The sequence below is a fragment of the Pholcus phalangioides genome, unplaced genomic scaffold (assembly GCF_987345545.1).
Source record: "Pholcus phalangioides strain wild (caught in Gottingen) unplaced genomic scaffold, Ppha-v1.0 ptg000004l_1, whole genome shotgun sequence".
Taxonomy (NCBI): Eukaryota; Metazoa; Arthropoda; class Arachnida; order Araneae; family Pholcidae; genus Pholcus; species Pholcus phalangioides.
This window is the reverse complement of record NW_028301597.1, coordinates 11197631-11211267: the sequence shown is the minus strand read 5'-3', so window position 1 is coordinate 11211267 and position 13637 is coordinate 11197631. Positions and strand designations below refer to the sequence as shown.

Below are 13637 nucleotides of genomic sequence, written 5' to 3'. Positions count from 1 at the left end.
CCCGAGAAACAAACGCAGTTGTCTTTTGACACGAAGGATGAACTGGATTAAAATATTATTAAATACACATGATACATACTGTACAAATTCTCTAGCACATTCAAAAAAAGACTGCTTCCATTCGAGCCGAAAGCATCGTTTCAACTATATCTTGTACTCTACAGACAGAGAGAGAGAAAAAAGCAAAAACAAAACACACAGGGAGAGGGGTTTCGTTAATGATTGTACTGTGGCCAAATCTGACACCACAAAATATATGAGAAAAACCATCTTCTCTGTCTCCCACGCACATACACTCATACGCGACATCCTCCCACCTTGAGTTTATGCCAATTAAACTCAATATTCTCAGATCAAAATAAACATTATACTAATTGCATAAAATTTTCACAAAAATATTCAGATATATCACAATACTTACCAAAATAAATGATAGTTTTCTCGAAGCATAATGACATAAACTCTCAAAAAAATGTAAAAAATTCCGAATAGCATATTAAAATATCAAAAATCATTTTAAAAAAAATCATCACAAAGTACGCAATAAAATTTAACTATAACTCAAACGTTCAGGAACAGTCACTGCAGCAGAGATCTCATCCCAGTTAATGCTTGAGAATGCCTTATTCGCTCCAACGAAATTTGTTCCATTGTCCGAATAGATTGTTGATGGTCTTCCCCTCCTAGCAATGAAACGTCGCAAGCTTTGGAGAAAGGCTTCAGTTGATAGTGATGTCACAAGCTCTAAGTGTACAGCTCGGTACACCGCACATGTATATAACACGATCCATGATTTCTGGCCCTCTTTCAGATACAATGGACCGGCCAGATCAACTCCCACTATCTGAAATACTGCTGCGTCTTGCACTCTGTTTTCCGGCAAGGCTATAGGAACAGACTCTACTTTACGTGCATTGAACCTCTTACATGTCACACAACGTTGAACAACAAACCGAACCGTTTTCCTTGCTTTTATGATCCAATATTCTTCACGTAAACTGCTCATCAAGAGAGAAACTCCGGCATGTAGAAGTTCCTTATGTTTCCACGAAATCAGGGTATGTACAACTGGATGATCCGAAGGCAGAAGGACTGGATATCTGAAATTTTTGGTGTCTTTTCTGTACATAACTGGCGTTTTTATTCTGATTATACCAAATTCATCAACGACTGGCCTCAATACTCGTATTTTTTCATCATCGAAACCCTTGAATGCTTCCTTCTGAATCAGTATAACAAGCATTCTTTCTGCGCGCTGTATTTCAAAACAGTTGATGTCCAACTCTTTCGAAACATCCAATTTTTTCAAATTATTGATGAACCTTAGGATCCAAGCCAGCATTCGTACTATTTTCAAGTACGATGAAAAATACCTGTAATACCAGTTATCTGGTTTCGAACTTTCATTATGTGCAATCAATACACCTTTTCGCTTTTCAGAATTGACAACTTCATCATTTGGCAATTCGACAACCCGTTGCCAAGTAGACTCGGGCTCACTCAACCATGCTGATCCCTCCCATCATCTTAGATTTAATAGATGTTCAACCGAACAACCTCTTGAGGGAAGGTCAGCAGGATTTTGTTTTCCAGCGATATGCCTCCATTCGTTTATATGAGTCAACTTTCTTATTTCAAGTACACGATTATAAACGAATACACCCCAGTGCAGTGTACATCTCTTTGGATCCAACTTAAAGCAGTTGTCGAGTCACTGCAATAGTAAACCTTCAGTTCCGGTATGTTCATGTCAGAAATAACGGTGTTGCCTAATCTCGCCCCAATACAACATGCTAAAAGTTCTAAGCGAGGAATTGTTATGCTCTTCAACGGAGCAACTCTGGTACGTGATTGAACGAAATTCACTGAAACACAGTCCGTTGTTTCGATTCTCAAAAAAATGCAAGTAGAATAAGCATATTTGCTTGCGTCACAAAATATGTGAATACTGACTTTCTTATCAGTAAATCGACCTAGATTCACCCATCTCGATATACTAATAGTAGGAATCAATCGTATGCCTTTTACCCATTTCCAAAATTGTTTGGCCAAATGGTCGGGTAAATTTTCATCCCACTTCAACTCTAGTTTCCAGCACTCTTGTAAAATTAACTTAGGAAGCAAAGTGACCGGTGAAGTAAATCCAATGGGATCGAATACTCTATTTGCCAATGAAAGCAAAACTCGTTTCGTAGCTACAATTTTCTCTTCTTCCGGCAGCTCGACTCTGCAGGAAAGTAGGTCATTCTCTGAATCCCAGTTCAGGCCAAGAACTGGAACGGGATCCGTACTATGTGATGTAGTGATAATACCAAGAGAATGATTGGACCTCCAGTCTCTTAGATTGAATTTTGCGGATGACAGAAGTAGTTGCGATTCTATTATAAACTTATTCGCTTCATCAACTGAGTTCAGGCTGCACACACAGTTGTCTACGTAAAAAAAAGATTCTTTCAGAGTTCTAGATGTAGTGGATAGGCCATCAGGAGCCTTGTCAAGATGATGATTCAGTGTAGCAGCTAATAAGAAAGGACTGCAATTGACTCCGAACACTACACGCTTATGCCTGTACACAAATATCTGATCTTTATCCCTTTTCCACAAAAATCGCAAATAATCTCTATCAGCAATAAAACATCAGACTCGGTTGCTTGATTTGTCAGTACGTTATCTCCCTTCTCTAATTTAGTACTTTCTAATTCTACATTTTTAACCTCAGTGGGAAAGTCTCCTTGACACATTACTGACAAATGTTTTCTATTGCAATTAGAACATCTGACTTTGGCTCTACAGTTTCGCGAGATATGATTTCTCTTAAGGCATGCAAAACAAGCTCCCCTTTTCATAATCAAATTTCGCTTTTCATCGTATGATAGTGAGCTTGTCTTAAAACACTTATCTGACGAATGAAATTTATCACAAAATATACATGATTCGTCAGTCTTTTTAAGCATGCGTTGTTTATCAATCTTATGATGGACCATTAAATCATTCGCTGTGGCAATACAAAACTCTTCAGCGACGAGCTTGTTTGGTCTCATGGTTTTTTCAAAGCCAAGTCCGGCATGAGCCAAAGCAACTCGCTCTTCCTATATCACTTCGTTTCTCAAAAATTCTAAGATAGAATCCAAGTCACTCTTACCTTCTATCTTTCCTCGCTCTCTTTCCCAGATTCGCAAGATATCCACAGGAAGGCATGATTCAACTAGTGGAAAAAGAATACTCGCAAATTTATCCTCAGTGACGCCTATAGTCTCTAATGATCGTAATTTTGTCTCCAGGCTGTCGTATAGATTTGCGAGCTTGAACTCCTTCCTGGAACCACTGTTGTTGCTCAAGACAAGATGAAGAAGATCGCGCACATAAACTTGGATTAGTGTATCCTCACGACCGCAGCGATTCTTCATTTGCGTAATAGCCTTTTCGTAGTTCTCCGCTGTCATTGGAAAACTGTTGATGACATGCGAAGCTCGAGAATTCGGAACCATACACTGCGAGAGATAGTGAAACTTGTCTTCCGTAGCGATATCTGGATCTTCGTGAATTTTTTCAAACTGGCTCCAGAATCCAAGATATTCTCTGGCATCCCCAGAAAACTTTTTTAGTTCCAGTTTCGGAAGCTTGAACTTTCGCTTTGTTGTAGAAGCAGCTACACTCACCACGCTATCGTCATCGACTTGCGATTTCACCCCTTGTGAAAAAACCTTGTTGTCTAGTCTCAATTTGAGAGCTAGAAATCGATCACGGTAGGTTTCAGCTTGAAGGAAGTCTGTTTCAAATTCTTCTCCCTCAAACAGTTCAGAAATGCTTGTTTGGACGGAATCCAATCTCTCAAATTTATCGCACATCTGATTGAGAAGAACTTGAAGACTTTCTGAATCACAAGTGTCTTTTTGCAGCTCTTCTGCACTAGCGTTCATTGCTACCGTCAGCGACGTGCGAAGAGATTTTCTTTTTACTTTCAGTGCTTCCATGGTCGGCTCAGCGAAACTCAAAATAAACAAAACAAGAAAGCACTATGTATCTGTGTTCGTAAGTTCACGATGTCCTCCGTGCCCGTGTCCGGGCGCCAAAAAAATGTTATGAAGGGTTCATTCGAAATTTCTTTCAACTGTGCATCTCTACCCGAGAAACAAACGCAGTTGTCTTTTGACACGAAGGATGAACTGGATTAAAATATTATTAAATACACATGATACATACTGTACAAATTCTCTAGCACATTCAAAAAAAGACTGCTTCCATTCGAGCCGAAAGCATCGTTTCAACTATATCTTGTACACTACAGACAGAGAGAGAGAAAAAAGCAAAAACAAAACACACAGGGAGAGGGGTTTCGTTAATGACGTCACAATCGTCTGGGCCAAATCTGACACCACAAAATATATGAGAAAAACCATCTTCTCTGTCTCCCACGCACATACACTCATACACTGATTCGCGACAGCCATGATCCTTGCGTATCATTTTTCTAAGGGGGATACTGTTCATTTTCGAAATAAAAATTTTTTTTTCAAGCTATCAGGAAAACATTAGGTGCATCTTGTACGGAATTTGATTTCGAATTAGAAAAACTCAAACATACCCATGTCACTCCTACCTGTGCGGAAAGTAACCGAAAAATCTGTTTCGAATGCCATGGGGCTTGGATGTCATTTTTCCAAGTGTACTGTGGATTTTCGAGAAAAAAAACTTGCAAGCTATCAGGAAACCATTAGATGCATTTTATACGAAATTTGATATCGAATAAGAAAAACTGAACCATACCCATGTCACTCCTACCTGTGCGGAAAGAAACCGGAAAATCTGTTTCGAATGCCATGGTTCTTGGGTGTAATTTTTCCAAGGGAGGGAATTAATTAATTTTCGAGAAAAAAAAATTTTCAAGCCATCAGGAAACCATTGGGTGCACTTTATTCGTTATTTGATTTCGATTAAGAAAAACTAAACCCCAACCATGTAATTCCTACCTGTGCAGAAAAAGCTCGAAAAATCTGTTTCGAATGCCATGATTTTTGGGTGTCATTTTTCCAAAGGAGGGTACTGTGGATTTTCGAGAAAAATATTTTCAAGGTATGAGGAAACCATTAGGTGCATTTTATAGGAAATTTGATTTCGAATAAGAGAAACTAAACCATAACCATGTAACTCCTACCTTTGCGGAAAAAACCCGAAAAATGTGTTTCGAATGCCATGATTCTTGGGTGTCATTTTTGCAAGGGTACTGTGGATTTTCGAGAAATTTTTTTTTTCAATCTATCAGGAAACCATTAGGTGCACTTTATAGGGAATATGATTTCGAATAAGAAAAACTAAACCATAACCATGTCACTCCTACGTGTGCGGTAAGAAACCGCAAAATCTGTTTCGAATGCCATGAGGCTTGGATGTTATTTTTACAAGCGTACTGTGGATTTTTGAGAAAATTTTTTTTTCAAGCTATCAGGAAACCATTAGGTGCATTTTATAGGGAATTTGATTTCGAATAAGAAAGACTGAACCATACCCATGTCACTCCTACCTGTGCGGAAAAAAACCGGAAAATCTGTTTCGAATGCCATGGTTCTTGGGTGTAATTTTTCCAAGCAAGGGAATTAATTAATTTTCGAGAAAAATTTTTTTTCAAGCGATCAGGAAACCATTAGGTGCACTTTATCCGGAATTTGATTTCGAATAAGAAAAACTAAACCATAACCATGTCACTACTACCTTTGCGGAAAGAAACCGCAAAATCTGCTTCGAATCCCATGATCATTGGTTGTTATTTTTCTAAGGGAGGATACTGTTGATTTTCGAAAAAACAAATTTTTCAAGCTATCAGGAAACGTTTAGGTCCATTTCATAGTGAATTTGATTTCGAATAAGAAAAACTGAAACATACCCATGTCACTCCTACCTGTGCGGAAAAAAACTTGAAAAATCTGTTTCGAATGCCATGATTCTTGGGTGTCATTTTTCTAAGGGAGTGTACTGTGGATTTTTGAAAATAAATTTTTCAAGCTATCAGGAAACCATTAGGTGCATTTTATACGGAATATGATTTCAAATAAGAGAAACTAAACCATAACCATGTCACTCCTACGAGTGCGGAAAGAAACCGCAAAATCTGTTTCGAATGCCATGAGGCTTGGATGTAATTTTTCCAAGCAAGGGAATTAATTAATTTCCGAGAAAAAAATTTTTTCAAGCGATCAGGAAACCATTAGGTGCACTTTATCCGGAATTTGATTTCGAATAAGAAAAACTGAAACATACCCATGTGACTCTTTTCGTAGCTCGTAAAAAAAATTCACTTTCTTGAAATTTTGTTGGTTATTTGTGCCGATTCTGCGATTTCCTTGCGTCTAAAGGATTGAACCGAGTGCCTGTCAACAGAAATTGAGAATGTGAACGTAAAATTTTGAGAAATCGTCATTTTTCTCGTCTGGGTGGTGGAACTATTTTCCGCTGTGGTTGTTGGTGGCGGATTACCACTGCAGAGAAGAAGTAGTTGCTGGGTATGTAGTGACGTAGACAGCAACTTAAACAGTAAAGAAGGAAAAAGGTAGGCCATTTGTTCTTGAACTGATTATTTGCAATCAACACGAAGGCGCTTGCCATATTTTTGAGGCATTTTGCGGGACAAGTGTTTTGGTCGATTAGAAATAGGCCAATAAATTTGAAAGATACCGCTGACCAGAACGTGATAAAAGGTGCGGGACATTGCTTTGACCATATAAAATACGGGAAGAAAGGAGGAAAAACGCCTACCATATTGAATTTAGTGATTGAAACGGTTATTCGGAGATGCAATGCCTGAGACAGCGTCACAGACAGACCTTGAGGAAATTAGGGAAGAGACCATAGACAGAACGAAGATTGACATGGAAAACTCCTTTACAGAAGTTAAAGCAATTATTGACGATATTAAGAGAACAACAGCAGGGAGTAAAGCAGCAAAAGTTGAGTTGTTTTCTAAACTTGACTCAATTCTAACAATTTCGAAACATGCTCAGTGCGAAATTAGCAGGTTAAAGAATGAACTAATGCAAAAAGAAGATATAAGGAGAGATAGAAAAGAAATTGAGGAATTAAAGAGAGAATTTAAGGAACTGAGGGAATTTGTTAGAGAGTCACGATCAGACAAGACATATCGAGACGTACTTAAAGAAGGGATACACAGGGTTGGCGAAGTGGAGAAAAGGGATAAAAAGCAACCCAGTAAGAGTAGGAGTAGGTCTAGGGTAAAGCCTAGACACATATTGACAATAAAACCAATTGAACCAACACAACCAGAGGAGACAAGACAGGAAATACAAACAAAGTTGAGCCTCTCGAAGAAACCGATACCAATCCACAGAAATTGGACAACTAGACAGGGAAAATTGATAATAGAGACGAAGGAGGAGGAGGACTTGGACAAATTGATTGAGGAATTCAGGAAAGTCGACGAACTTGCAAACAGATATACAATATCTAAGCCTCTGAAAAGGAACCCACAAGTGATCCTGTATCAAGTAGAGAGTACCATTCCAGATGGCGACCTGATAGATGATATCATCTTAAAAAACAGATTGGAAGAGGCAAAGATAGACATTGTTTATAGATATCCTCCCAAGGGAAACAAGACGACTAGTAATATTATTATTGATATTGATCCAAAGAACTTCGACCAAATAATTCGAAGAAGACGAATCTTTGTTGGCTGGACTTCGATCAATTTTAGGGAACACGTTAGAGTAATCCAGTGTTATAATTGTTGGGCCTTTGGCCATATTGGCAAGTACTGCCAAAACAATAAAATCTGCCGAAAGTGTGGCTCTCGAGACCACGTGATACAAGATTGTACAGGTCAGAATAGGTGCAATAATTGCGTCACACATAATTCGAAATTCAAAACAAATTTTGACGTTGATCACCAGGCAACAGACACAAATTGTCGAATCTTTCAAAAAGAGCACGATAAACAAAGAGAGAAAGTTAATTATATAATAAGAGACGAAAATGCCTATAAAAGCAGCCCATTTGAACCTTAATCACGCCATTGGAGCAACGGAACAACTCTCTGCTGATATTTCCACTCTTGATCTTCAATTAATTAGTATAAATGATCCTTATTTGAGAAAACGTAAATTGGTTGGCTATCCCATGGACCTTCGCATTGTGTCAATTGATGAGGACCCAAAGACTGCTATTATTGTCAATGATAACAGACTCCTAATACAGGTTAACTATTGCACTAAAAATATAGTGGCAATTAATGTAAAAAGTGAAGATATGGAATTTGTCTTCTTGTCGAGCCTTCCATTAATATTGAAGATTACTTGAGAGAACTCCAACACTTGTATGAGAGGGATCAAAGACAGAAATATGTCATTTGTGGAGATTTTAACGCAAAATCAAGAGCATGGAGTCCACGACCAACGGATAGCAGGGGTAGAACCTTGTTGGATCATATCAATCTATTTGATTTGATAGTCGTAAATGCAAGTAACCCAACATATTCTTCCACAAATGGGATTAGTTGGATCGATCTGACACTTATAAAGAACATACCTACTACTGACATTCTCCATTGGCAGGTTTCGGATCATGAAACGCTTAGTGACCATACACTTATCCTGTTTGAAGTTTCTACTAGTGTCCCAACACCGTACTTCAAGAAAACCTTGAGAATGGCTGACATTGACATTTTAAATTTAAGAATGGAAATCAGCACTCTTGCACATAAACTGCAAGAAATAGAAATAAAGGAGTCGAATATTGACTCATACATAACAGAAGCACAGAATGTGCCTTTATGAGGCTGCGATGAAAAGCAAAAGTAAATTTTATAAGAGAAGGAAAGACGCCAAATGGTGGACAATAGACCTAAAGATCAAAAGGAAACAAATAAGAGCCCTTAGGAGGAGATTTCAGAGGGAAAGGAATAGTGATGAAAGAACAAGATTGAAGCTGCTTTATAAACAAGAAAAAACACGATATAAAAGAATGATTATTGACACGAAGCGAGGATCACTTAGGGATTATTTGGAAAAAATATCGGTCAAAGATGCCTTTGGCACCCCATATCGAATCTTAACAAACAAGATAAATAGGCCTACTGTGGCAAGTGGCGTAAGAAGACTAGATGGAACAATTACAAACACATATGAAGAGACATTGGCAGAGTTGGACAGCCATCACTTCAGAAATACAACCTATGATGTTGACGACATGACACCATTCGAAGCTACGACGGTAGATAGAGAGGCCGAAATAACAGGGGTAGAACTAGAGAGTACCATCGAACAAATGAAGATTGGTAAAGCTCCTGGTGCAGATGGAATAACTCTGGAGTTGATAAAAGAAATGTATATTGCAGACAGAAAAAGATTCTTAGAACTCTTAAACTACTGTGTCAAAAACAGTATCTTTCCAAAACCATGGAAAGTGGCCAAGATTGTTTATATACCCAAAGATTGCAAGGACCTACGGAGACCAGAGTCATACCGTCCAATAAGCCTCCTTCCCGTCTGGGGGAAGATTTTAGATAAATTGTTGACGAGAAGATTAACAAATTACTTGGAGAGGTGCGGAAAATTGAGTCCCCGACAGTATGGTTTTCGAAAAGGCCGGGGTGCTAATAACGCCTTGCATGCTTTGATCCAGAACATAGAGAATAATATACGAAGAGGCTTTTACACATGCCTCATCACTCTGGATGTGAAGAGTGCGTTTAACTCTGTTAGATTGTCTGGAATAAGAAGTCTAATGAACAAATACGAAGTGCCAATACCACTAGCTAACATGGTAATGGATTTCTTAAATGAAAGAAGTATATTTGCAGGAGCTTCGAGAGAAGTTAAATACTATAATATAGGTGTGCCGCAGGGCTCATCTTTAGGCCCTATACTTTGGCTTATATTGATCAACGACCTATTGGAAATGCAGTTAGATGAGCACGAACAAATTCAGGCATTTGCCGATGATGTCATAATTTTACTTAGGTCGACGAATTACAGCATCTTCGAACAACTATCCACTCCAATATTAGATAGAGTACACACTTGGTGCCAGACCCATGGATTAACTCTTAGCTTTGATAAATGTAAATACGCAATATTCAAACAAGGCCAGGAAGTGAGACGTTATCCTCCCATAAGACTAATGGTAAACAGTATCCCCCATGTCAATAAGATAAATTATTTGGGTGTCTTGCTGTCACATAATATGAACTTCACAGACCATTTAGATATGAAATTAGATAAAGTGAATGGTTATATTCAAAAGCTAAGAAGAATTGTTAAGGCCACGTGGGGCTTATCTCCAATAGTGGTGAAAGAGATATACATTACTTGCGTGGAAAAGATGGTACTCTATGGAGCAGAAGTATGGTTCAAGGAACTGCAATACTTGGAATCAAAACTTGAACAGATACAACGAACAGCATTGTTGATTGTCACTAAATGTTATGACAGTGTTTCAGGGCATGCTCTACAGGTTCTTTCCGGCTGCGTGCCCCTTTTCTATAAAGCAAGAAGCATACACAAGATGTTCACCTTGTTTAAACTTAGAATGCCCATTCAAATAGGAACGAGACAAATACAAGCCAACGAGGTTCAAGAAGAAGATCAGGATTTTGACGAACCGTGGAAAATGACAATTCTAAACTACGACAGAAGAGAGGAAATATACACTAACAGATACTCAGCATACACAGATGGATCAAAAACAGACTTTGGGACTGGCCTGGCCTATATCATATTTGAAGCAGAGAACATTTTATATCAAGATAAAATAAAATTGTCAGATAATACTTCAGTTTTTATGGCAGAATTGCTTGCAATAAAGCTGACAATTGAAAAAGCAATTGAGATAGGATTATCTCAAATCGACATCTACAGCGACTCGATGTCAGCCTTAGAAAAATTGAAATCATTAAAGAAGACAGATAATATTATCAAAAATATTAGACAACTGCAAGAAAAGATCAGAATAAGATTACATTGGGTAAAAGCCCATGTAGGCAACCCTCGCAATGAACTTGTAGACAGACTGGCTAAAGAAAGTACAACGAAGACTACCATCGATATTCACTGTAAATATTCAAAGTTCCAGATACGAACTTTATTAAATCGCGATAACATGATCCAGTGGCAAAACCTATGGGACAACTCTACTAAAGGTCGTGCTACATATTACTTATACCCGAAGGTAAGCTGTGGCAGGATTAAAGGCAACTTTTATGTTAACTAGATACTGACCGAACACGGCGCTTTTGGTTATTATCAAGGGTGGAGACACCAGAAAGATGACTCTTGTGTATTTTGTGGTGAAAGGTGTGCAAGAAGAAGACATTACCTGTACGATTGTCGTTACTGGAAAAGTGAAAGAGAGATAATCATACCTCCGGATAAAAGAAATCTCGACATATTAACTCTTTTAAGAAACAAGGAAATTTATGAATTTTACATAGGAGTCATCAGAAAATCAATGGAGATATATCTCGAATATTGGTAGGGAATAGTGAAAAAAAAAAAAAAAAAAAAGGGAGGAGAGAACTTTTCCTAACTATATTGCGAATAATGTGTGAATACTGAAGTTTGTGTCATTTTGATTTGAGTTTTATATTTTTAAGTTACCCCATGAGATTATGGGCATATATTTCGTATTTATTTTTACAGAGTGAAGTTGTTGTTTTGCATAGTGGATAATCTTTCTTTTCTTTATAAAACCCCAAAAGCTGAGGGGATTGTTGTTATTTTTATGTATTTTATTATTTTATTTATTTATTTTTCCTCGCGAACAGGCTGTTCGCTTTGATGGTGTTTTTGTAACCGTATAGAGTCTCGTGTGATCTTTCGTATCTTTAATATTGTTTCCGGCGATTTGTTAATTGGAAGCTCCGGTCCGGAATTATGATCTATATTTTGTCGAAGCCCTGATTTTCATATTCCCCCATTCTTTGTTATTTATTTTTATTTATTTACTTGTTTTGCTTATTGTTGTGCAATTGATTTGGATGTAATTATACTTTTATTCGTTGTTTTTGATATAGAGTTGAAGTAAACGGAAAGGGGGGGGGGAATGGAATGGAATAAATGGGAAGCTTAAATAGCCAAAAAAAAAAAAAAAAATATATATATGTGTGTGTGTGTGTGTATATGTGTGTATATATGTGTATATATATATATATATATATATTTTTTTTTTTAGACATCTCTGAGAAAATTGGACTCTTTGTGCTGAGAGGGATTGATTGAAATATTGAACTTCAGAACCCGCTGTATGCCTCTAGGGGCGGGACAGCAATATATATATGATTGATACCCATGTGACTCCTACGTGTGCGGTAAGGAACCGCAAAATTTGTTTCGAATGCCATGAGGCTTGGATATTATTTTTAAAAGCATACTGTGGATTTTTGAGAAAACAAATTTTTCAAGCTATCAGGAAACGTTTAGGTCCATTTCATATTGAATTTGATTTCGAATAAGAAAAACTGAACCATACCCATGCCACTCCTACCTGTGCGGAAAAAACTTGAAAAATCTGTTTCGAATGCCATGATTCTTGGGTGTCATTTTTCCAAAGGAGGGTACTGTGGATTTTCGAAAATAAATTTTTCAAGCTATCAGGAAACCATTAGATGCATTTTATACGGAATATGATTTCGAATAAGAGAAACTAAACCATAACCATGTCACTCCTACGAGTGCGGAAAAAACTCGAAAAATGTGTTTCGAATGCCATGATTCTTGGGTGTCATTTTTACAAGCGTACTGTGGATTTTTGAGAAAATTTTTTTTTCAAGCTATCAGGAAACCATTAGGTGCATTTTATAATAGGGAATTTGATTTCGAATAAGAAAGACTGAACCATACCCATGTCACTCCTACCTGTGCGGAAAAAAACCGGAAAATCTGTTTCGAATGCCATGGTTCTTGGGTGTAATTTTTCCAAGCAAGGGAATTAATTAATTTTCGAGAAAAAATTTTTTTCAAGCGATCAGGAAACCATTAGGTGCACTTTATCCGGAATTTGATTTCGAATAAGAAAAACTAAACCATAACCATGTCACTACTACCTTTGCGGAAAGAAACCGCAAAATCTGCTTCGAATCCCATGATCATTGGTTGTTATTTTTCTAAGGGAGGATACTGTTGATTTTCGAAAAAACAAATTTTTCAAGCTATCAGGAAACGTTTAGGTCCATTTCATAGTGAATTTGATTTCGAATAAGAAAAACTGAAACATACCCATGTCACTCCTACCTGTGCGGAAAGAAACCGCAAAATCTGCTTCGAATCTATGATCGTTGTTTGTTTCGAATGCCAAGATTCTTGGGTGTCATTTTTCTAAGGGAATGTACTGTGGATTTTTGAAAATAAATTTTTCAAAATATCAGGAAACCATTAGGTGCATTTTATACGGAATATGATTTCGAATAAGAGAAACTAAACCATAACCATGTCACTCCTACGAGTGCGGAAAGAAACCGCAAAATCTGTTTCGAATGCCATGAGGCTTGGATGTAATTTTTCCAAGTGTACAGTGGATTTTCGAGAATTTTTTTTTTTCAAGCTATCAGGAAAACTTTAGATGCATTTTGTAGGAAATTTGATTTCGATTAAGAAAAACTAAACCCTAACCATGTAACTCCTACCTTTGCGGAA

The 13637-nt window shown here is 37.5% G+C and overlaps 1 protein-coding gene across 1 annotated transcript; it reads right to left on the bottom strand.

Moving 5' to 3' along the window:
• Positions 1–550: 550 nt before the first annotated feature.
• On the bottom strand, positions 551–3974 carry LOC149086533 (uncharacterized). Its single transcript, XM_089231793.1, has 3 exons — positions 3143–3974; positions 2161–2432; positions 551–1432 (listed from the first exon to the last, which is right to left on the bottom strand). The coding sequence occupies exons 1-3, from the start codon at positions 3972–3974 to the stop codon at positions 551–553; spliced, it is 1986 nt and encodes a 661-aa protein (XP_089087919.1).
• Between the last annotated feature and the right edge of the window lie 9663 nt (positions 3975–13637).